The following is a 24,129-nucleotide window of genomic DNA, read 5'->3' as shown; positions in this document are numbered from 1 at the left end:
AATCCTGTAAGACAAGTGAATGATATTACTTCACATGTATGAAATCTGAGATCTCTTTGCCTTTAATTTAAAAAACCTGTACCTAATAATCACATTAAAGTCTGTTTGGCATGCCAGACAGCTTTTACTTCCTCTGTTATTTTTACAATTTGAATGTCCTTTGTAGTTACTGAAATTAATTTATGCCTTTCAGCAAATATTTTTTTTAAGACTTTTTATCTATAAAGGTTGGTATTGTCAAGTACAATATACTTCTATAATTTCAGATCTAAGTGCTTTTTCTCAATTTTTGAATTCAGCAAAAGCTGACAATCATTATTATAAATCTTCATAAGGCTTAGCATTTGTCAAATCAAACAGTATAATTTTTGCAGAAATAGTAGTATTGCAACTCCATTCATTATTTATACTACGTTGTAGAGTGTTCACAGTGCTTAGGAAATTCAAACATAACTTTTTTATTTTGTTTTAAAAGGTCAATTATTTCCTTAAGTATTGGCAGACAGGAATGAGAACTAACCCTGGAGCAACAAATTCAGCAAGGAAAATGGGTCAAAGAACAGATGTTTGGAGGATGACAGAGAGCAGTGGTACAGGTAACCAGGTCAGCAGGCAGGAATCCTGATTAGAGTTAACTGAACTCCATTTCCCTTTCATAATCAAAATACTTGAAAACCTAATTTACAACACCAGCCAGTTGCAATAAAAATGACTTAAAAAGCTGCAGAAGCTTTCAGTTGTGAAAGCAATAAGATTTCATTATACTAAGCCAGCTGAAAACCATCTTTATAGGAAAAGATTGCTAAATTTCCTATATGCACATATGAAAGTGACAATTAGCAACTTAAATAATTTAAATAATTAAACATACAGATAAAGTGAGCACAACTTAACCTCATCTATTTTGGGTTGCTTATTCACTGGGTTAAAAGATGTCTTTCTCAAGAAAGACAAGATAAACATATCCTACATTTAACATGACAAGTTAAAGTAGTAACCCTTCTTACAGTATCTGTACCACGGCTGCAAGCCTACCCTAGCTCTGAGTTGAAAAGCACAGGAATATACTGCAAAGGTATTTGTGCTGGTATCACGTGAGGCAGCATAAATAGAAACAGTAGAGCTGAATGAGCTCAGGGCACTACAGCATGGACATAGCTGTTTATTTCTGGATTTTGGCTGGCACTTCTCCAGCAGACTGCATCACACAGAGGGGATGTACTGGTTTGGACAGGGAATCTGGTAGACATACCCATATAATGGGCCTTACAGTAATCCTTATTTGGGCTGTGTTTTGGGAAATAAAAATTAACAAACTTAAATGTCTACAAAACACCAACTTGGATAGTAGTAGAAAAGAAAAAAGCTAAAGGAACACATTATTAGGAATTACTGAATTTAAGAAGTCAAACAAAGGTATATGCAGTAATTACTGACCAACTATGGTGACTATCTGGCTTTAATTCTACATTTTAAAAAGTGAATTCACACATGCTTCCAATTGTAGGGGAGGTTTTGTTTCCTCCCCTTTTCCTCCCAGATAGCTTGCACTTGCTAGTGTAATCACAGACCATATGAAGAGAAGGATCTAACCTCAGGCAGAACCACTACATTGATGTTGTTTCTTGCAGATGTTTGTGTAACCTGTTCTTAAAGGCATGCAAATACAGGGACTCCACAGCCGCTTATTCCACTGCTTTATCATCTCCATTGTAATTTTTTGTCCTTCAGTGTCTAACTGCAGCCTGTGATTAAATTTGAGGCAATAACTTCTTGCCCTGTAAAACTAACACAGTGCACAAGACCCTTCCTCATTACGGTTTTCTTTTTATGTAGTTGAATACTTACATCCTCAGTTCACTTTTTTTTTAGTTCAACAACATGAATTCCTTCACAATCTTCCCCTGTAGATAACATTTTACAGACCTATTATTCTCATCTGGACTCTTTCTATCAAACCATGTTTAAGAACAATACCGAAAACTAGACACAAACTAAGGATATAGTAAGTTAAAACAGCACCATGAAGCTGAAAAGTTCAAAAAAGTCAAGAACACTCTCCTCAAATCACTTCACACTGCTTAAAAATTGCAAGTGGAAACATGGTTGGATGTTATAGCAATTTATTTCTTTTAAAAAAGAAGGAATTTAAGACAGAATTTCTTTAGGATGGTTAGAGGGAGTGAATTTCACTGATGCTTTTCTGGTATATATGAATGGTTTCAGTTTATTCTTTAAAAATTTTTGAGATTTTTTTTTCTAACTTTTTTTTTTTGCTGAGGAAGAAAGCTTTGAGACAGAAGCAACAATGGAGACATCATTCTGGACTGGATTACTCTGACCTATATTTATTAATATCTGTTTAGCTAATCTATTATTAAATAAGGTTTGAATGCATAAAATCACCTGGAAATAACACTGTACCTTACAACTCCTTTCTATTATAGTTCTCTAAGTATGAAAGGAAAACCAAGCCTTACTGCTCTTGATGCTTTGCAGGAGAAGAAAGAAGCAGACACTGATCTCAAGTTTCTAAAAAGTATTTCCTGTATTAGAAAATGTTAGAAAAACAAACTCCAATTTGTCCTTGAATGTTTTTCTTTTTCAAGATCTAGTGCATTTGCTAGATAATACATACTTCAGACCCTCTCTGGTTTGACTCCTGTTAAACCAGCTGTAAGCAAGGCATTCCCAAACTCTGCTACAGAAGCTGTTTCAAAGCAGCACCTTGTACACCCAAACTTATCTCCTTGCACTGCCCCCAGCAGAAACAGGGAGCAGCTGTTTGGGCAGCAAATGCTGCCTGCACATGCAAACACTGTTTTTACTGCACACAAAGTTTAGCAACCCAGCAGTCTTTCCTGCAGCTTTACCATAACAGTTTTAATCCAGTTATGGTGATGCCCAAACAAAGTAAGAATCCTTGCTGTAAATTTAGATGCTATTCTATGCTATCTTCAAGAAATATACAGGATAAGTTGTACTTCTTATTGAATATTGAAATCTTATTGAATGCATATATCTGAAGTATCTTCCAGTTTCACCATTTCTAGTTCAGATGCAATAACAGTCTGAGATCCAAAGAAGTTCCCATGAAGCCTTTGTTTAAAACATTCATTTTGTAAAACAATTATTTTTGTTTCCTTGTAATAACTAATCGCTGCAATTCTGTGTGATGCAATGATAAAAGTAGCAGAAGGTCAAACAATTGGTTTGTGTCAGGAAAGCTGACCTAGCATTATCACCAGCTGGAAATTTTTAGAGAGGTAAAAACTTGTGAGGAGAACACTTACATTAATCATATAGTTGGAGGTTACTGGAAGTAAAAAGGATTACACTCAGACCCTTCTCCACACATAAAAATCCTGGAAATTCCTTTTTTCATACAGCTCTAAATGACAGCTCTTAGAACAATCTTCCTTTTATTCCTCTTTCCTACTCACTGAAATAAAAGAGCAAGTTGCTGAAGACCTCTCATCTAATGGAAGAAACAGAAACAAGTGAGCTTTGTCTTTTTCTTCCCAGTGTACAAGTATGAATGCCAAATATATTATGTGAAGGATTCTTAATAAAGAATGTTCTTACACCCAAGTCAAGGAATAAAGCAGACAGTGGGTGCAAAAGGCAATATGAACTTAGTTTTGTGATGGATGTATGTAGAACCATTCCACATGTCTGTATTATCTGTATCAAGAAAATCAAATTCTCCAAAGCAATCTCAAAAGATCTTTCCCATTAACACTGTATACTACCACCAACACATGTGAAATATTTTTGCTGTTAGTATCTGCTCAGTAAAATGTAGCATCTTTTTAATAAAATCACTCCAGTAGTATGAATACTTCAAGAAATAAAATAAACAATACTGAACACAAAAAACCTTAAAAACCTTAATTTCATTTCATTAGTTAATAATTTCTTGCTTATATACACTATTTTGCAAATAATGTTTTGTTCTAAAATTAAAATAGTGCAAATGGCTGATTTTTTAGTATATGTATCAGAAAGGTATAGGTGCATTAAAACTTTGAAAGCTCTAAAAATGTCTGTTTGTGATTATACCAACAACGAAAAAAAAATTTAAGAAGTACACAAATTTTCCAGAAGGCTATATTTCCCATTTCCATTTCCAGTGGCTTTGTTTCCCATTATTTAAGATAATTCCTGAAATATAATAAATAAAGAATATCTAATCTCAAAATGTACATGAACAGATTTAAACATTATTCTCATTAACCCCTACAGAGCCTATAAAATAGGGTCAGCTGAAAGGGCTTTCAAATGGTCCTCAGCAGACACTACATCATGTTCTAGTGATCTATTGCTTGAAAAGGAAAAGTCTTTTACAGCCTAGCCCCTAAGGGTTTTGAGATCATAACACTTAAAAACCATAAGTACAAGCTTGCTTTGATATCTGGTACAATACTGTTAAATATGAATTAACAAGGACATTAATTATTTTATATAATATAATTTTTAAGCGTGCTATAATCCTGAAAAAGGCACTGAAATACGATCACATACATTACTAGTTTTAAAATTTGTAAAGATATTTCAGTTTAATTAATGGAAACCACCTGTCTAAACACCGTTAGCTCATATGCATTTTTTAAGGACTGGCTTGAAACAGAAATGTAATCTTTAACCAAGTCACACAAACATTCACTTGCAGTGAAAGGAGGTTGCTACAAAACCTGCAGCGCATTGTTTTCCTGTTATTGGGTTACAGTAGCTGAAGTTTGTAAGCACCAGTATCCCCCATCCAGCTGATCAGTTACAGCTGTTAATTGTGGAGGGTGAGACTGGCTGACATCTGCTTCTTGCATAGTTAGTTAATGGTTCACTTCCAGGTCCTAAAAGGATTGTAGCTTCTCTCAAAAGACAATGTCGGCCCCCATATACGTCTGCCTTCTACACTGCCTGTCTTGTCCTGGTTTGTCATCCTCTACACAATGCAAATCTGAGTGAACTCACATCTGCCACTGATCGACCCAATTCGTGAGCAATCTTTTCCCATCGACCGGGGGTCCCCCCTGGGAACTTAACCATACTTCTTGTCAGCTGGCTCAGGTCCTCCTCTGTCCATTCAGGTGCCTGTAAAACATTTGTAAAACATTCATTACATGGGAATATTGGACATTTATTTGCAAGGTAATATACTGAAAAAAAAAAATCTTTAAACCAATTAATCTAATAATGTAGAACAAAAATAATAAAAAAAAACCCTGGGTACCCTCTCCCTGTGTTGTTGCTGAAACTGGATAAAAACTATAGACTAACAGTAAGATATAAAAAATTGTGGACACCTAAAAATTGCACTTTGTTTATTATGTAGACTAACACATTTAATTTCTATTAACTTTAATACAACACACATAACACTATAAAATGCAGTAAAGATAATAATCAACAATGCTTTTATTTGATTATGGGGTTATGCAAAAATTAGAAGGGCCAAAGTCCTGTAAGAACTTAATCTAACTATTGCCATAAAAGACAACAAAAAATGTTCCTGCAAGTATATAAGCAACAAAAGGAGGGCTAAGGAGAACCTCCACCCTTTACTAGATGCAGGCAGAAACATAAATATACAGGATGAGGAAAAGGCTGAGGTACTTCATACCTGCCCTTTGCCTCAGTGTTTAATGGAAAGATCAGTTGGTATCCATGTACCCAGTCCCTGACCTGGAAGACAGAGGACGAAGAAGCCCCGATAACCCAAGCAAAAATGGTCAGTGACCTGACACACACAAGTCCATGGGGCTGGATGGGATCCACCCAAGGGAACTGAGGGAGCAGGTAGAAGTGCTCACTGAGCCACCTTCAAACATTTACCAGCATATCTGGCTGACTGGGGAGGTCCCAGTTCACAGGACATTACAAAATGCAATACTCATCTACAAGAAGGGCTAGAAGGAAGATCTAGGGAACTACAGGCCTGCCAATCTGACCTCTGCCAGGGAAAGTCATGGAGTAGATCCTCTTGAGTGCCATGACACAACACATGCAGGACAACCACAGGATGAAGCCCAGTCAGCACACGTTTGTGAAAGGCAGTTCCTGCTTGACTGACCTGATCTCTCTCTGAGACAGGGTAGCCTTATTAGTGGATGAGTGAAAGATTGTGGTTGTGTCTACCTGGACCTCAGTACACCAGACTTTGACACCATTTCCCACAGCATCTCCTGCTCAAGGCTTGGCTGGATGGGCAGAAAACTGTCAGGACAGCCAGGCCCAGAGGGTGTTGGTGAATGGAATTGCATCCAGCTGTCTCTGGTCACCAGTGGAGCTCCCCAGGGCTCAGTGTTGGGCCCAGTTCTGTTTAATATCTTTAGCAATGATCCAGATGAGGGGATCAAGGGCACCCCCAGTCAGTTTGCAGATACACTGAGTTGGGTGGGAGTGTTGATCTGCTGGAGGGCAGGAAGGCTCTGCAGGGGGATCTGGACAGGCTGCATTGATGGGGAGAGGCCAGAGGTCTGAGGTTCAACAAGGCCAAGTCACAACAACCCCCGCAGTGCTACAGGCTGGGGACAGAGTGGCTGGAAAGATGCAAGTTGGAAAAGGACCTGGGAGTGCTGGTCAACAGCAGCTGGACATGAGCCAACGAGTGCCCAGGTGGCCAAGAGGCCAATGGCATCCTGGCCTGGCTCAGCAATAGTGTGGCCAGCAGGGCCAGGGCAGTGATTGTTCCCCTGTACTCAGTGCTGGTGAGGCCACACCTCAAATCCTTGGCCCCTCACTACAAGAAGGACATTAAGGTCCTGGATGAGTGAAAGGCTGGAGCATGTCCAGAGAAGGTCAGTGGAGGTGGTGAAAGGTCTGGAGAACAAGTCTGATGAGGAGCAGCTGAGGGAGCTGTGGGTGTTTTGCCTGGAGAAAAGGAGGTTCACAGGAGAACTTACTGCTCTCTACAACTAGCTGAGATAAGAGGTTGTGGTGAGGTGGGGATTGGCCTCTTTTCCAGGTAACAAGATCTTGCACAAGAGGAAATGGCCTCAAGTTGCACCAGGGGAGCTTTAGATTGCACATTAGGAAAAGTTCACCAAAAGGATTTTTAAGCATTGTAACAGTCTTCCTAGGGAAGTGGTGGAATTGCCATCCCTGAAAGTATTTAAAAGACCATGGGGATGTGACACTTAGTGGTGGGCTTCACAGTGCTGGATTAATGGTTAGACTCAATGATCTTAAAGACTTTTCAACCTAAGTGATTCCATGATTAAATCACAGTTTAAGACATAAAGTTTTAAACAGGTACTTAATTGCCTATGTAATATTTTTTCCACAAAGACACAGAAAACATCTCCATTTTGACATATTTAAAAAGCCTCTAAATAAAACAGAACAATCATCTTTGCTTTTTGTCACTGTTACCATCCTGTGTTTTAGCACTCTAGCATGATCCAGGAATGAAATCTGTTGACTCTAATATTCCATCAAGACTATTCAACAACACCCCTCCCCCCTCCCTAAAATGCAGTTATGCCACAAAACCAGACCGGATGCTTCTACTACCCAATAACCAAAAGATATAAAAATGTTTTGCTCTAACTACATGCCAAGCTGTTAACAATGACTGTCTTCATAACGGCCAAATAAAAGTGAACAAAGCAAGGAACACACAATTAGAGCAGTTTAAGGCATGAAATCGCAGTTGCCTCAAGAGGCAAGATGCAGTAACCGTCTTTGACATTTGCAGCATCTTTGGCAATGACCGCAGAGCCAAATCTTTGTTAACATCAGTAGTTTGTCATTTTATTTATTTTTAAGGAATTCCTTATGACATACCTCTTCTAATCACCATTTCCGATAATGAACAGGCACATATCAAGCGGTTTGCATTACAGAGCCATCAGCACAGAACAACAGTCAGAGGTGAGTGACCCCAGGGACCATCTCCACAACTACAGCAAAGCTTCTCCCTGACACTAATCCTGCCTGTCATTCTCCCACTGTGCTCTAACCACACTGACATCCGCCTGCCGCACTGCAAGCTTAACGGGGCCCTTCCTGACTTTTTACTGTCTCCCCCAATCAATGGTTCAAGCGTGCTCTTTTCACCATGTCCAAATGGCAGCTTCACTCATAATCAAAGTGCATTGCTCCTGTTAAAGGGCTTCCCGAAAGGCTTCACCATTTGCATTCATTTGCAAAGCAAACTACTTTTATTCACTTTGTTCTGCTATCAAGAGTGTTCCCTGAAGCAGATAAATTGGCATAAATACAACCTGCCACTTAAAAGACAGTAAATAATAGCCAATAGTAGCAAGGATTTTATCAATCGTCCTGGTTTGGATCCATGTAGTCCTTTATTCAATGCTGAAAGACTCAAACATTCATAGTTTTTGATACAAGAATAAAATGAATTATCTCTGATGATTCAAACACAAGATGCTTAAATAATGTGCGTGTATTTGAGAGACCTTGCACATACATTGCATGCATTATACAATTACACCATGGCCTGCAGAAGAAATGACAAATACGTAGAAAAATCTCCACATTGCACAATAACCTTATTACTTTTACTATTTAAAACAAGTTAATATAATCTATACCTTTATTATACTCTGTGTAGATATTTGATATTAAAATATTTCTCAGGGATTTATATAAAAAAGGATTTTCAGTGCTTAATGTTCTACTTATAAAAATTTTTATCACTGTAATTTAAATAATGAATTCTTCTAAAGACTTCTGGTTAAAAACCTTTGTTCAAAAATCAGTCAAATTTCATACTTCAAAATTAGCCTTAACATGCACTTTACTATTACTATTACTAATTTTCTATTTAATTTGTACTAAAACTTGGGGGTTTTTTTGTTTGTTTGTGGTTTTGTTTTAATACATTCGCAGCTATTCTCTCTTACCATATCCAAAGCATATCTAAGCAATTACACATGGAAATCAAGATGATCTTTTCAGTGATATACAGATGTTGGAAGCTTTCTGCTAAATTTTATTTTCAGACCTTTTTTGTAAGCTTTGATTTGTGCTCACAAGTTTACTAACCACTTGTAAATATTACAAAACTCTTAAGGTTATCTTCCTAAATAGTGGATAATACTACAGTCATACTGTAGATCTGTAGTTAATTACACAGCTAATTCACAGCACAAGAATTCATTAGCTACATTAAAATATCAACTTCTTAATCTTATTTCAAGCTGACAGTAATTTTATAATGTGAAGATCTAAAACACTTATGAATTTGGAAAATCTTTGAAAAAGCTTTTAGGAAATCCATTCTTAACAGCAAAAGCTGTAAAAGAGCTTTTGTGAATTTGCAATTCCTCAGCAACAGTTAATTGTGTCTTTAGATGCAACAGCGCCTACTGTGATCCAAGTACTACAAGCAGCTACGAGGGTGGTCATGGTGTGAATGTATTCTCCCTGTTCTAATCTGTAGCCAACTGTAACTGCGAGAGTCAAATGAATGCATAAACATACTGCTTTGTCACCCAAAACCATGTGTGTCCAATATTACTGAAACACTGGGCCAAAATTCATCTCTACAGTAAAGCAATGGAAGACACCACATGGTGAGGGGACAGCTGTTGTTACTACACAAGCATTCAGATTTTGCATCCAAAAAGCCCCATTCTGGGATTAACTCCCCATACTGAATACAAAATCAAAAGTACAGAGTTATAGTCTTAAGTCTTTAAAATGAAAATAAGCTACAAGTGTAGATATAAAAGAATTCATAGCATTCCCATAAACAATAATCCTTTAACATGGTTTATCGTGGACAGCTGGCAATATTGAAGGATTAGTTCACCCAAACTGCTATGCACCTTCTATAGAAAAGAAATATTAATGCAGTTTATTGTTCAGCATCACTTTTACATCTGCACTTGGCTGCTCCATTCCACCTCTTACAGCATGAGAGTTTTACATATTAAGATTTTAAAAAATATGAGTAACACTGTTTTCAATTACATTGAAATCAAATTTTTTGACAACAAAGCATTTCTTGTCACAATATGTCTGACTCATTTAACCCTGTTAATAAGTATAAAACTATATATGATTTCATTGATCAAATGGTAAAGTGGCTGGCATTTGAGAGTTTTAAAGGAAACTTTTAGAATAATTTACAGTGCCTTGACTTTATTTTTTTAGATTAAATTTTACCTTTAGATCATTTCTTCCTGTCATCAACATACTGTATATTCAATTAAAATCACTGCTGTATGGAAGTTTAGCTAACATTTCAATCTTTGGACTTAGTGCTACATTTTATCTAATTTTGGTGATTCCTGATTTTAAGCACATCTAGTCCATGATCTTGCACATAAAGCATGAGACAGCATCTATTTAAAAATACCTTTGCAAATATTTTTAGACCAAGGGTCCTAGTAAAACTGGACGATTTTGCAAATCAGGAAACATTTAACCTAAGAGATGGTGCTGTTTCTGTCCAGTAACTAAGAAACAGAACGTACAAGTTTTCCTGATATAATTTCTTGCTCATAATGTCTTATTTTTACTAAAATATTCTTCTACATTTTTACAACTTCTTGCTTTACCTACAAGAAGTCTGAAGTCAGTCTTGTTTTATCTAGTCTAACACAGATTTCGCACTGTGATCCAGCTGTTGCTGAACATGAAGGGTCTTGCTCCAGTTCTAAAGATCTGTTGTGAAGCTCTCAAGATCAGCTAAAGGGTATTAATGCTCTGAACACATATTCAAAGCCACATGTTCATATATAACCCTTTGGTCCTTCAAAGCTCTTACTCAAATCCAACTTTCACTAGTACCGTTTTTATTAACTGAGCCAACAAAAACAAAGACAGCTATGCTGTTTCAGAGCAATGGTCAAAGCAGGTCAGTAAGCTCATCATTTGTGCTCAGGGAGTGCAGCGGTAGAAAACTTTGTGATAACAAGAAAGATTATGTTTATCATTCATTCTTTTCAGTCCCACCCTGCTCTGAAAAAACAGGAACCATATGCACATACAAGAGTTAGATGAAGGCAAGCATATAGGTTACCTATGCTTCCCTTAATATTTTCCGACCCAAATTATTGTCACCTCAAGCAATTTATCTAGCCTGATATATTTTATCTATCTAGATTTATCTCAGTGAATCTGTTTTTCAGTTTTTGCCAGGTTCCAGTGAAACTACGTAAACTTTCTGGATTTGCAACATCATGTTCATGAGGAGCTGCACATATCTGCTACTCATACAAGAAATCAGCTTATTTTGTGTTTTGAACCTGGCTCCCACTAGCTTTGATGACACCTGGCTCTTGGCTTTGAGAGAGTTACCTCCAAATAGTCTACATTTACTGACTTCCATGTCACTTACAAATTTGTTCAAAACACCCCTCCAAAGTATTCCTCTGTAAGTTGTCTCTTCCTGGGTAAAGAGTTCTGATCTATTCAGCTGTAAAGCCATGTTACACATAATACTTCCCATGGTGCCTTTTTCTAAACCACCTGTAATTCCATCATAACCAACCTCTTTGAAATGAGAGACCAAACTGCACAGAACAGGATAAATCCTAAGATATAGAGTGGAATAAGGATTCTTCTGTTTTGCTCTCTATTCTTTTCTTAACAATTTCTAACATTTGCATTGGTTTTTGGAATGATCCTGAGCTGATGTTTTCAATGAAGCCAGCCCTGGTAACTCCTCAAGGAGTTCTCTCACACCTCAAGGATCAAGGTCAGCTCAGAGCTCATTATCTTGTCCATGAAGTTTGGACAGTCATCCACTGTATCAACCTTTGCATCACTTTGTATTTATATACTGGAAATTTTTTCTGCTATTTTATTGCCCAAGTAGTCAAACTCAACAGATCACTCTGCAGTTCTTCAGTGTCTGTTCTCATGGTCACTGTTCCACTCAATACTATCATTGATAAACTCTCTCACCTCAAGAATCACCTTTTTACTATATTATCATCTTCACTATATGAATACATTGAGCAGCACAATTCCTAGCAGAAATTCAGCCAAACTACACTGCTGACCTTGTGCTATTGAAAGAGATATTTATTTCTACCCTCCAACTCCCATCTTTTAACTAACTATTTGACTAGGAAATAGCCTTCTTCTTATTCCATGAGTGTTTCTTTCCTTAAAAACCTACAAGCCTTGTTAAATCCTTCTGGAAAATCAAGCAGATTTTATCAATTAGATCACCTTCTCCATGCATATTTGTTAATCTTTCTATGAAACTCAGAGGGTTGAAGGCAGGACTTCCCATTATAGAAGCAATGTTCAGGACTCCCTGCAGGTCATATTTACCTGATGCTCACGAATTCTTCTCTTTGTATCAGTTTTTGTTAGTTTTCTCTAAAGAGTTGTTAGATGTACAGGCCTGTAAAGGTTCCTGAATTCCACTGACAACTTAATAAACATATAGAATGACACATTTGGCATTTCAGTCCCCAGGCACCCATGAAAATAAACAGTTGCTTGAATTATTTAATCCTTAAATTTTCTTTGAACTCTGTGTTACATATCCTCTGATCCCACTAACTTAAATAATTTAATCTTAAACAATATATTACAGAGGTTTAAAAGAACATTAATTTTGGAATTTTTCAGAGGAACTACATGTAAACATGAAGATATAAGTAATTGTCTTCTCTTATAAAGTTGTCAAAATAATAACCTAACCATAGCCATTTTTTGTTTATACCATTCCTCAGACAGGAATGCCGTTGGCATTAAAAGCATTAAAATATTAAACAATATACAACAGCTCCTAGAGAAGAATGAGAACCTAAAAACAGAAGCATGAAGTTTCATCTGCCTCAGTATCAGGTCTTCTACCACATGCAGCAGCAAATGTTTTAGGACAGAGATATTCTTTCCTTCCTCACAGCTGCCCCCAACATGGATTAGGGATTTCCCAAGCATGAAGGTGAATCCATTTCAGTTACAAAGCCAATGATTAAGTTGTCCACTCTCCTCATCCCATTTTTGCTCTAAATCAACATCATAAGCTGGCTTTCTACACATTCAGCTTCTCACTTCTTACCATTCTCTGATGCCTTTTCATTTCTTTGTCCCATATACTTCTATGTTCTACAGCTTCAGATATAGTATAGGAGGGAAGGAAGAAAAAACCACTAAAAAATCAAACCCACCAAAAACCCCACTGCCAGGAAGCCATGTGAGCTCTTTACTTTCTAAACACACAGCTGAGGAGAGTCCATAGGAAAAAAGAACTCCTTGGAGAGACTTTTCTAGACCTTGCCTGTTTAAGAATGAGAACTTCACAGACATTTCAATTAGTGCTGCCCTGAATAACTCTGTTACCCTTTGCAAATCACTGCACTATAGAACATTTCCAGTACCTAACAGATCCTTGCAGATATATATAAAACTCCTCTGGTGACATTTTGCAATAACAAAAACGTGTCTGTTTCCTGTTCTTGATAAGCATTACTCTAAAGATTTTCCTTTCCATCTTAACATTACTTTGTCTCTATAAGAAGTCTTGCTGACAGAACCTGTCAAAACCTTTATAAAATCTAAGTGCATTGTAAAGCTCTAATAGAAAGGCATAACTTTTCTTTAAATTCACACTGACTTCTTAGTATTATTTTTAAATTGGCACACCAAATAGTACCATTCATTTCATTACTTCAAAAAATTACCCAGCATTGAATTCATGCTAACCAGTCTGTATTTCCCAGAATCCTCAAGGAAGCTCAAAAATTGGTATCCTATTTCTATCTTTCATTTCAAGGCTCATTTAAGTAATTGCTAAAATATTAACAGCAGTATTAAATGGATTTGATATTAGAGTTCTTTTCAGGTCAACGAATGGTGAAGACCATTGTTCCAAGCAATTTGTTATTTATCATCCTCAGACGAACACTTCAATCTAAAACATTCCCTTCTCACTTGTCTTCAATACATGATGTCAAAACTCTCTAAACTTCCTTGTAGTAAACATGGGTGAAAAGGACATTTGTCCCTAGCATCTTCTTGAAACTGCTTTCTATTTTGATCATCCTTGATATAAATCCTTGATAATGCTCCTTCCTCTATTTCTTGGGGGAAAAAAAGCAGTAATTTCTTGTTCTTGGATTATTTCCTTATTTTGGATTTACATAAGCCTTTCCCTTTCTGAAGCTCCTCACCACACTCACTCCCCCAAAGCAGCTATCTTCACTTTTTAGTCTCAGACAAGAATAACTTAATTCCAGTAAAATGCTTATATTTGAGATTCCTCCACTGGCTACTATATTGATTATTCACAATTTTGGCAATTTTGTTTTACCTTCAAGCTGTACGTTAACCCATCCTAACTGCATGTCAACAGATGATCTGTAAGCATTGAAACAAACAAACAAAACCAAAAGACCAATCCCCCCCCACTCAAAAAACAAAAAAACCCCAAAACCCAAAATCCAGCTCTGAGAGTTTAAGCATATTACAAACCAATATGCAAGTATGTTCATAAATATACAATGTCAATACAACAGATCCCCTACATTTTTGGGAAAACAAAACCAGTTGCCATCTATTCAGAAACAAATAAAATACTTATTTGCAAGTACATTTCACAGCTAATGCAGGTCAAAAAGGAATTATTATTCAGCTCTCTCATTCCTAAGATGCACCTCTATATAAATATATATATCTTATTTAACCTCAGCAGGAAGCCTTAATGAATAAGAGATTCTCCTAACACCACCTTCAGCAGTATTATTTGGTGCTGCCAGAGTATTCCTAGACTGATAATAAGCCATACCTTAAAACGGGAAAAAATTGTGTTCAAAAAGACAGACAAAAATCAGGGGAGGAGAAGAATTAAATATAAATCAAGTTAAGAACCAGTTACATGAAGCAGTAAGACAATTTTTTTAATTTATTACTATATTCAGAAAGTTGCAGATACTCAAAAAACAGTATTAATCAGTCATCCTACAGAAAAGGTGGCAAACAGAGACTTGAAAATGAAGCACAAGATGTGCTGTATACTCACAAGATGAGTGCTATTATTCTACATTCATTCCAACATCTCTGCCTTTCACTTCTAGCCATTGGCCTTTCTGTGTCTTCCACTCAGACCAAGCAAACCTTTAATAACAAGTATTTTCTCCCATAAAGGTCACTCTCCAAGTATCAGTAGACACCATTTCCAACCCTACAGTAATTTCTACAGATTTTATTTATGTCTATTTTACACCTTTTTTTCATGTAAATCTCTGAATGACAAAAAGCCATTCTGAGCTGATTTTCCTTCCCCTTTCCTACTCATCATTTATTCCTACTTCAAAAACTTGGAGCCAAGAGCAGTTTTTAATACTGACTTTAAAAATGCTCCAGTTCTTCATCAATAATCCGCAGAGGAAGGCATAGCTAAGCAGTAATTCTTAGGTTTTACAGAACAAGAACACCTCAAAAAATTTATATTACTTTAATAAAAATATTTTCTTGTCAATAGAGCTAAAAGTGCTCAAAAATAATAACTTGTTAATGCCTCGTCATTGATATGAAGTAATAATCTGGTTAAAGCTACATCACCTTGGAAAAACAGGACATAAAAAGAATGAAAACACCTCAGTATTTAATTGCAAAAATCTTTAGAAATATGACAGGAAAAAATGAGAAATTTTTATCAGCTGACTATGGGCAGAATTTTGGTAGCCAAAGTAGCCTCTCTGAAAGGAGTTGAGGGGCTGTCCTGTGTTGGACACAGCTGGCTCCAGCAGACCCACTGCAGGACACAGCTGAGCCCATCAGCCAAGCTGGTGGCACCTCTGGTGGCACTGGACTTAGGAATGGGCAGAGTGCTGCCCAGCAGTGTGAGAAACAGCCCTGCAGGCACCAAGGTCAGAGAAGGAAAGGGAGGAGGTGCTCCTGGCACTGGAGCAGAGACTCCCTGGCAGCCTGTGGGACAGACCATGCTGGAGCAGAGATCCACACTGCAGCTGGTGCAGGACGCCACACTGGAGCAGGAATAATCATGGGAAGGAGTGGCAGCGAGGAACTGTTACAGACTGGACAAATGCCCCCTACCCCAACCCTCTGTGCCACCAGGAGCAGAGAAGACAGAGAGGAATTGGGAAAGGAGTGAAGTTGAGCCTTCAACTTCAAATGGAGTGAGAGGAAGGTGTTCTAGGTTTTGTCTTTCTTTTTCACAATCCAATTCTATTTTACCTGGCAAATTTAATTTTTCCCAAGTCAAGTCTATTTTGTCTGTGGCAGCAATGGACTCATTGATCTCCACACCTTTACCTCAACCCATGAGCTTTTTCATCTTATTTCCTCTGCCAGTCACGTTGAGAATAAAGAATGAAAGAGTGGCTGGGTAGGGACCTGGCAGCCAGCCTCAGTACACCCACCAAAAAACTATGAAATATGAAAAAAAAAAGGTTTGTATCTAGGAGAAGTTCTGGGGAAGAATGTTTTTGGTGATATCCCCTTAAAACTATAGAAGATTACCAGCATCTACAATTGCTGTTGTTGGTTGCAACAGCACAAATACCGGATTTAAAGTAAAACTGTGCTAGCAATAAAATACTCCGCAGATCTACCTCCACAAGAAATAAATATAAAAAACTTATTACATACTGGTATAAACCTAAAAAACTGGTTGAAATTCCAACACCAACTAACGACAATTTTAATGAAAAGTTACTCCCTCAGTGATTTAGGTACTTCTGAAAAAAGTATTATTCACATTTTTTGTTTTTTTGACTACCTTATAAAAAAGGAAGATCTTCCATAAATGTCTGCACCCCAAAAATGTTACTGTCATCTCTTTTAAATGGCAGAACATACTGGTTGACTTCACTTAAATGCTGAAGCCCTTTCACGATCACAAAGGTTCAAACAGATTATAATAAAAATTACAATTCCATAAAACACAGATAAAATGAGCACATATGAAAAGGACATACAACCAAAAGAGAGGTTTTTAGACCATAAATGTCCTCATTTAAAGTTAGAGAACAATTACTGCTTACACAGTCCTCAAATAGTATCAGAAACCTAAATAAACTAATGAAATTCCTACCCCTGCTTTTATTTCTCACTCTAGAGGTGTTTTGAAGAATTACTTCTATTTCAGTTTTACTTGATCAGGAAGATACAAGACATCACTTATACCTGATGAATAAGATGTTTCTCTCAGAATACTTTCTTATAGTCCATGAAAACTGACATCACCCTGGAATTGTTTGAGAACAGGATTGAAGTCTATGAGTAAATGTACACCACTTAATACAGTACAAAACTGCAGAGCAGCTGAGGTTGGAAGACACTTCTGGAAGTCATGCGGTCCAACACTTGGCTCAAGCAGGTCTACCTAGAACCTGCTTGTTCAGGTTCTGGCCAGAACAGCGGCCAGGAGGAAGCACAGTTAAGACCCAGGTGTTATTCTATATCACCTCATGTCATCTGCTGGGGACTGGGGAAGGGCTCCCTTAGGGGTGGCAGAAGCAGAGGTCAGGTGGTGTTGTGGGGTTTCTGTGGTGGGTGAGCAATCACATGTGAATCATTCACTTTTTCCTGCACACTGTCATTACTACTGCTGCTGTTGCTGTTGATTTTCTTATCTCATTGCTGTTTTCAGTAAATTGTTCTTATCTCAAAACCCTTGATCTTTAACTTTTGTGACTCCAATTCTCCTCTGCAGCCCACGGCAGGGAGAGGGGTAGTGATCGAACAGCACATGGTTTGGAGTGTTTCTGTGGGAACACTAAATTGGGAAATAGCATTCCAAACCCACAACACTGTTCAGTGATGTGCTTTCCAGCAACAGTCTCATAAAACGATACTGAGAGCCCTTCTTGGGAGTAAGCTGCTGTGTCCTCACCACAGCATCCAATCAAGGCACAATCACTGCAATACCTGAGCTTGTGTAACAGAAGGAAATGCAACTAGGTATCTTAAGGTACTTTCCAACCCTAAGATACTATTTTTCATGTAACAGGACTGAACACCAGAAAAAAAAAATTCTAGTTCTTTGTAAAGATCTTAAAAACTATCTTAAGAACTTTATGAATCTGGTAATATAATCAGGATGGCATTAAATAAAGTGCATGATACTTTCAATTTATACATAATCTGGAAACTCATCACAACTGCAAGTGATATAGAACCAGGTTTACTGGTAGAAGGCTGACTGTAAACTTCCAGTTTTATTCTGAGATCAAAAGCACAAAAGATATTACCAAATGGATGAAATAAGGTCCTTCCAGAGACATAGAATCTCACTTGAGAAAAGAACTTTTTAGGCCAGGTTTTGTTTTGCATAATCACCAACAGTTTTCTGATTCTGTTCATACCCCTACAGCCAGTAACCTGAACAGAACAGATTAACACATCACAGAAGTGGCATGTGAGCACTTGGGTTATTCATTTACCAGAAGTTTTTGTCTTGACATTAGAAAATGCTTCAAATTATTTTCAGCATCCTAAAAGGACCAGAAGGGTTCAGAGGGGAAAAGAAAATCCTAATCCATTCTAATAAGGACCTTGTTCCATAGCAAGTTCTCTCTAGTATCAACATAAAAATATGTTAACTAGTTGTTTGCAATGCATCAACTCATACACCATTTCCTTTTTAAAAGAAGGAGCTAAAGCCAAAATAGTAAAGCATCTGTCTCTAGCAATACTCATCTGAAAAAGGCCACTGCTCTACAATATGTTTTCACACTTCAGGTTCTACCAGGCTTTGGGTCTGGACTTAATACAAAGCTTTCTTTAACCTATAGCTGTTAACATGACCGAGTACATGTGGGGATGTTTCACATATCCATCTACATGACTACAAAGCAATCTGAGTATTCCTCCTATGAAATAGATAGTTTTTAAAAACAAGAAAAGTAATTTTAATTCCAACATATTTTTATGGCTTTTGAAAATAAATTGTTCCATCATATCTATATAATACCCAGGTAATTTCATTTTGTCTTTTTCTTTTTGTCATTACAGCAAGCCATGAGGGGGAAAGGTTACTTCTTGCCACATTTTCAAAATCAAATCTACTTTTGCATCACACATGCCAGAGGAAAAATGTCACAATTAAATGGTTCATAAGTATAACACTAAAATTACTATTTAAGTCAATGTAATTGAACAGAAATTAAAATGTAGTTTTTAATTGCATATTACAACTTAAATGGTAGCACTTAGCAGAAAGTGTTAACTCATTTATTTTTTAATTGTTAGCTGCTTCAAGGCAATTGTTTTAATGCAGGAAAAAAGTAAGAAGCTCTTCAGTAAATTTGATTGTAGGACACTCAGGCATGTAGATCAAATAAAATATAGGTTGAATATGTAATTAGGTTTGGCCTGTGATACATTAATGTGGAGACAAATTCCCAAAGAAAGGGAATAAATGTTATTTGTTTCATTCTCTCCCAAACACCATTCTATTTGGATTCTTAAATGCAGTTTGAAAAGTATTTCCATTTGATAGAGAACATGAAATTGAAAGTCTTCTATAGTACATAGGTCAATGAATTCTTCAGGAGAAGCATTTTGTAAATTTCATAAACTTCAATAAATAAGTGCATAGGGTAGTAAGTCCTCAACAGATTGCATCTGGCAACTTATTTCATAATTACATGACACATTAAGAATCTTTAGCCATGCTAAATTCACTGGAGAAGACGAGCCCAAGGGCATGCAGATACATTAAAGCATATGATTAGTCCTTATTAGTAAGGAGTGTTTTTCCTTGCAAGGTTGTTATTTGACTCATGAAATACTAAGCATACTAACCAAGTGACAAATATTTAACAGCATCAGGCTGTATACTTTTCTTTCAGTGACTTCAGTACAACATGGCATGTTATGGGTATTCTGAAAACATTAACATATGGTATTTAAATACCATTCAATACACGAAACTATCCTGTGATGCTGTCATAATGAAGAAGATACTATTACGCAGCTAATCCTGCTGACTGCCCTGCAGTGCTCTCTTCTTCTCCCTCTTCTGTCCTTTGTCCAGCTTTTCTGCCAGGCTTCCTGGCAAAATTTATCATAAGACAGAGATCTTACCTTAATAACTTTTGGATTTGTTTGGTTTTCTGGTTTTTGGGGGTTTTTTTCTTTTTCACATTGGTCTGTTCCTGGCAACATGTTTCTCTTACCTTCATTCATCTTAGATAGCTTATCCAAAATCAGGGTGGGTTTTGTGTCCCTTGACTTCCTCTGAATATAGTTTTAACTGTCTCCCTCTGAAGTATTTCACCACCACATATAACATCTAAATAATGTTCCTCCTTTCACATCAAATGCAGCTAAATTCTTTTACTAGCAATGCTATCTTGCTGTAATGCCCTAAACCAGCCTGGATATTCTGATCTCTTAATTTTTAACTCAAATGCAGCAGGTACTTTGCATCTCCAAAGTGCACAGACATACTGTGAAATGCAGTACTATATGAATCACCAAGTCAGGTCTATCAGTATGCTAAAACCCTAAGGAAAAATTTAGCACCCTTCTCCAAATGGACAAGATGTCCAAAGATTATAACATTCTGCTACGAAGAACACCAAAATGTAGAGATTTGGTTTCAACATACAAGTTCACTTTGGTGGAGAACAAAAACAGAGAATCTAGCTGACAACCTAACAGATGTTCTCACATGGCTCATGGCAAATGTGAATTTTGGCTATGAAGGAGAGGGAAAAAAAAAAAGAAAATGAAAGAAAAAAAATCTACTGTCCCAGCAGAATATGCCTGCAAGCACCAGAAACAATACATGCATTTAGGACCCTAAATGGGCTACCTGGAAAATGTCATGAACATGGCCCATACTAAACTTCAGTTCTGTTTTCCAACAGTCTAAATTGTCAAGTAATAATGAAGGAGGTGTGGGGGGGGAATCTGAGAAGTTTTCATGTATTCATAAAACATAGATCTGTGATGACAACCTCAAGCAGAGCACTGCCAAAAACCCCCCAAATTTCAAAATTGTTAATTATCATGAAATAGTATACGTGTAATTGAAAATAAGGGCGACACTAGTAACAATGGTTAAACATATAAACATTGAACATGCCTGTCAGATTCCCAAATACAACCACAAAGTTTGGGCTAATTAAAAATCAAAGGTAGCCTTTTTTCATTTGCACAGATTTTCCTTCCCATGATTTGTGGCCATTTGAAAATGTACCAATAATGTCAGTCTCATTCTTCCTGTGCTCACTTTCCCATTACTAGGCAAGTTTTCTAAACAAGTACAATAAAAACAAAAAGCCCAAAGCAATGATATATTGCAGTTATTGGTAGATATCCAGTCATTGAAATCAGTATAGTTAAAAAACCCCAAAACACACACATACACTAGAAGTTACAAACTTAGATTGTTTAGTTACAAATCTAGATCTTCTGTTGATATATTTTCTTTCTACACCTATTCCAATCCAGATTTCCAGTGTGAATTACAAATATCACCTAGTAAATAGTAAAAATTTAAGTTCTATGTTTTCCAAGTTCATGTTTGTATGTTTAAAAAATATACAAACCCAGGCACACAGTTTACTTTATGATTAAAAAGAACACCTCTATGAGAACTCTGGATGGTCAGAATGCTGATGTTCCCTAAATAGGTCTGTCTAAAATACCTGATGCTATACAACACATCAAGTAAATGCATGCTTACTTTGTGAAAGTCTGGGGGCCTCAACAAAACACAAGTTTTCCATAGTATTCAATTGTAAATGACGCAAGAACACCCACTCCTTCACAATTTGCATCTTAAGGATAGTCACTGTATTAAAGAAATTCTGAGTTTTGGAAATTATAGAAAGTGCCATCACCAATAGGATAAACTAACCTCACTACAATGTACCATTTCTCATACGGTGCCAACATTGAGTGCTCTCCTCTTTTGCAGGTTTGGGAAAGTAATGTATTACCCAGCAGCATTTTAGAAGAATGGTTATGGACACAGCTCCTATTCCTTTAAATGGAAAACAATTGCATGCTCAAGTGTGCTGAACTGAGAGTTTGAAGACTATAGGTAATCCTTCCAAGACTGCATCCTGCCTGACAAAACCCATACAGGAAATGGCTAATTAACTAGATTAACTAGACTGATATTCTCTGAAAATTCTGAAGTGACAAGATGCTTATGTCAGTAGTATTAAATCATTCCTCAGCAAGGCAGGATTACATATTTCTCTTTACTGTGAAAACAAAAGCCAAACATCTCTCACACCATTCAGTTTATTTTTAGTAATTGGAATTTACCACAGATTATAGATTCTGGGTAATTTCTATAAATTAATTTGACCAAACCTTATTATTGTCACAGCCCCAGGAAGAAAAGGAAAGGAAAGCAGCAGCACTATGCACTGTGAAAGAAGGTAAGATGCTGAATCTAACCAGATTTTAATTGGTTTGTCTGGAAAATATGATCTAGAAATATCACTATGTATTTACACTTACAAATTAAAACTGGATTTATTTGAAGCTAACTTAATCTTCCAATTTAAAGATAGCTAAAATCATACCAAGAAAAGTAAGTAACTATTTTGCAACAGTTTGCACTTTTCAAATTCATGTTAAAAAGCCAAAAAGAGCAGCAGTGAATTGAACTACTGAGAAGTCAGTGCTATATTGTGAAAATCCCATTTCAGGGATATTTAACATCCTTGCCTCTCGTTTGTTGCCAAAATTGTGAGGATACAGGGACTGCTGAATTGCTCTCTCTCCCACCTCTTGGAGGCAACTGGGGCAAGGTTACATTGATTAACCAGCTTTCACATCTTCTTCCAGCTCCTACCCCTAATATGTACAACTACTCCCTTCTGCTTCTTTACTCTTCCTTTCATAGTTGAGATAGGAGTGACTTAGTTTTGGGAAGTGACAGTGAGGGAACTCTACCTAGGAAAACTAGGATTTCCACCACCCCCTGACTACAACGAGACTAAATCAGAGCAATCCCATCAGATGTTTTTCTACATCTCTCCCAGGCTGAGAGGAAAACAAAACCAGTGTAACAAAAACTATTAATTACAAAAGCACTGCACAATTTCTTGCAAGTTTATGTAAAGTGGATACGACCTTAAGGACAGAAGAGACATCGCCAGTGACAAAAGTCAGATCTTCAAAGATTGACCAGAAAAGATCAATGTCTTGTTTCTCCTCACAGGAATGAGGTTTCTCTTATGTCATCAACCATGTTTTTCTGTGATAGACAACCACCACGTCAATCTCAGAAATGCAACAGGACCCAAGACCTGAGGTAAATTAACAAGTCCAACCAGAGTTTATAAACATTAATGTAAAAAGCTTTACAGCCTTAATTTGGACCCAGGCAGGTGCCTGAACTGAGATTATAGTACTGCCCAGTGCAGAAACTGAGCTGCATTTTAAAAACCCTGTGTGTTTGTCCCCACAGGTTAATACTTAGCACAATTAACTGGAGCTCTGTGGTAGTTTTCAACTGACTGACTCAAAAAACTGAAAGTACACGTGTGAAACTAGTCAGATTGAATTATGGCAGCAAGTCACATCAATCACTTCTTCTGGAACACAGATTCAGTTGGAAAACTACTGAACGCTATAATTTGACACCACAACATCTATAGCATGGTGTTGAAATCAGTGTATTATTCTTCTTGTCTGTACAAGACAAGAACCCATGCTACTATATTTAATTAGAAGGAAAGTTTAAAAACTCAATCAAAATCAGGAAATATCAGGCAAATGTCAACTGTATTGCCTTAATTCAACACATATGCATGGCTGATTTATGTTTTTAACTAGTGCATAAGTGTTTATATAACATATTGTTACTATCTTTAGGAAATGTCCTTAGGGAAATATTTATTTTCGCTCTTTTTTTGCTTTGCAATCTAGACTGATTTTTGGTTGTGCAGTGAAACATACCATTTCCAAACCCACTTTTTTCCTGGCTGTCAAATTACTATATCAAATAATTTCTCTGTATCATTTAGGTACACTTTAATACTACCTTTAAATGTTCATAGCATGACTTGCTTGCAGTTCTAGCTGGCCTGAGCATGGTATATTTGAAAGCAGGATATGACTGAATTATATATTCTAAAAACACACCATTACTTTCTATAAATTCAAGAATAAATGAAGAAATAAAGTTTCCTATACTTTGTAAACCTAACTAACAGGTCAAAGAGAGAAAGGCAAAAAAGGAAATACATAAATCAC

General features: G+C 36.8%; 1 protein-coding gene across 1 annotated transcript in view; it reads right to left on the bottom strand.

Annotated features, from left to right (window-relative positions):
* The window catches only part of DNAJC1 (DnaJ heat shock protein family (Hsp40) member C1), a 108,199-nt gene that overhangs the window by 9,549 nt on the left and 74,521 nt on the right, over positions 1-24,129 (bottom strand). Inside the window, exon 9 of the mRNA XM_085050544.1 lies at positions 4,975-5,094. Within this exon, the coding sequence (XP_084906670.1) occupies positions 4,975-5,094 (120 nt within the window). The remainder of the gene's footprint in view (positions 1-4,974; positions 5,095-24,129) is intronic.

This window comes from Lichenostomus cassidix, chromosome 2, assembly GCF_008360975.1.
Source record: "Lichenostomus cassidix isolate B80296 chromosome 2, HeHo_3.0, whole genome shotgun sequence".
Lineage (NCBI taxonomy): Eukaryota > Metazoa > Chordata > Aves > Passeriformes > Meliphagidae > Lichenostomus > Lichenostomus cassidix.
This window is presented reverse-complemented; position numbering and strand designations above follow the sequence as displayed.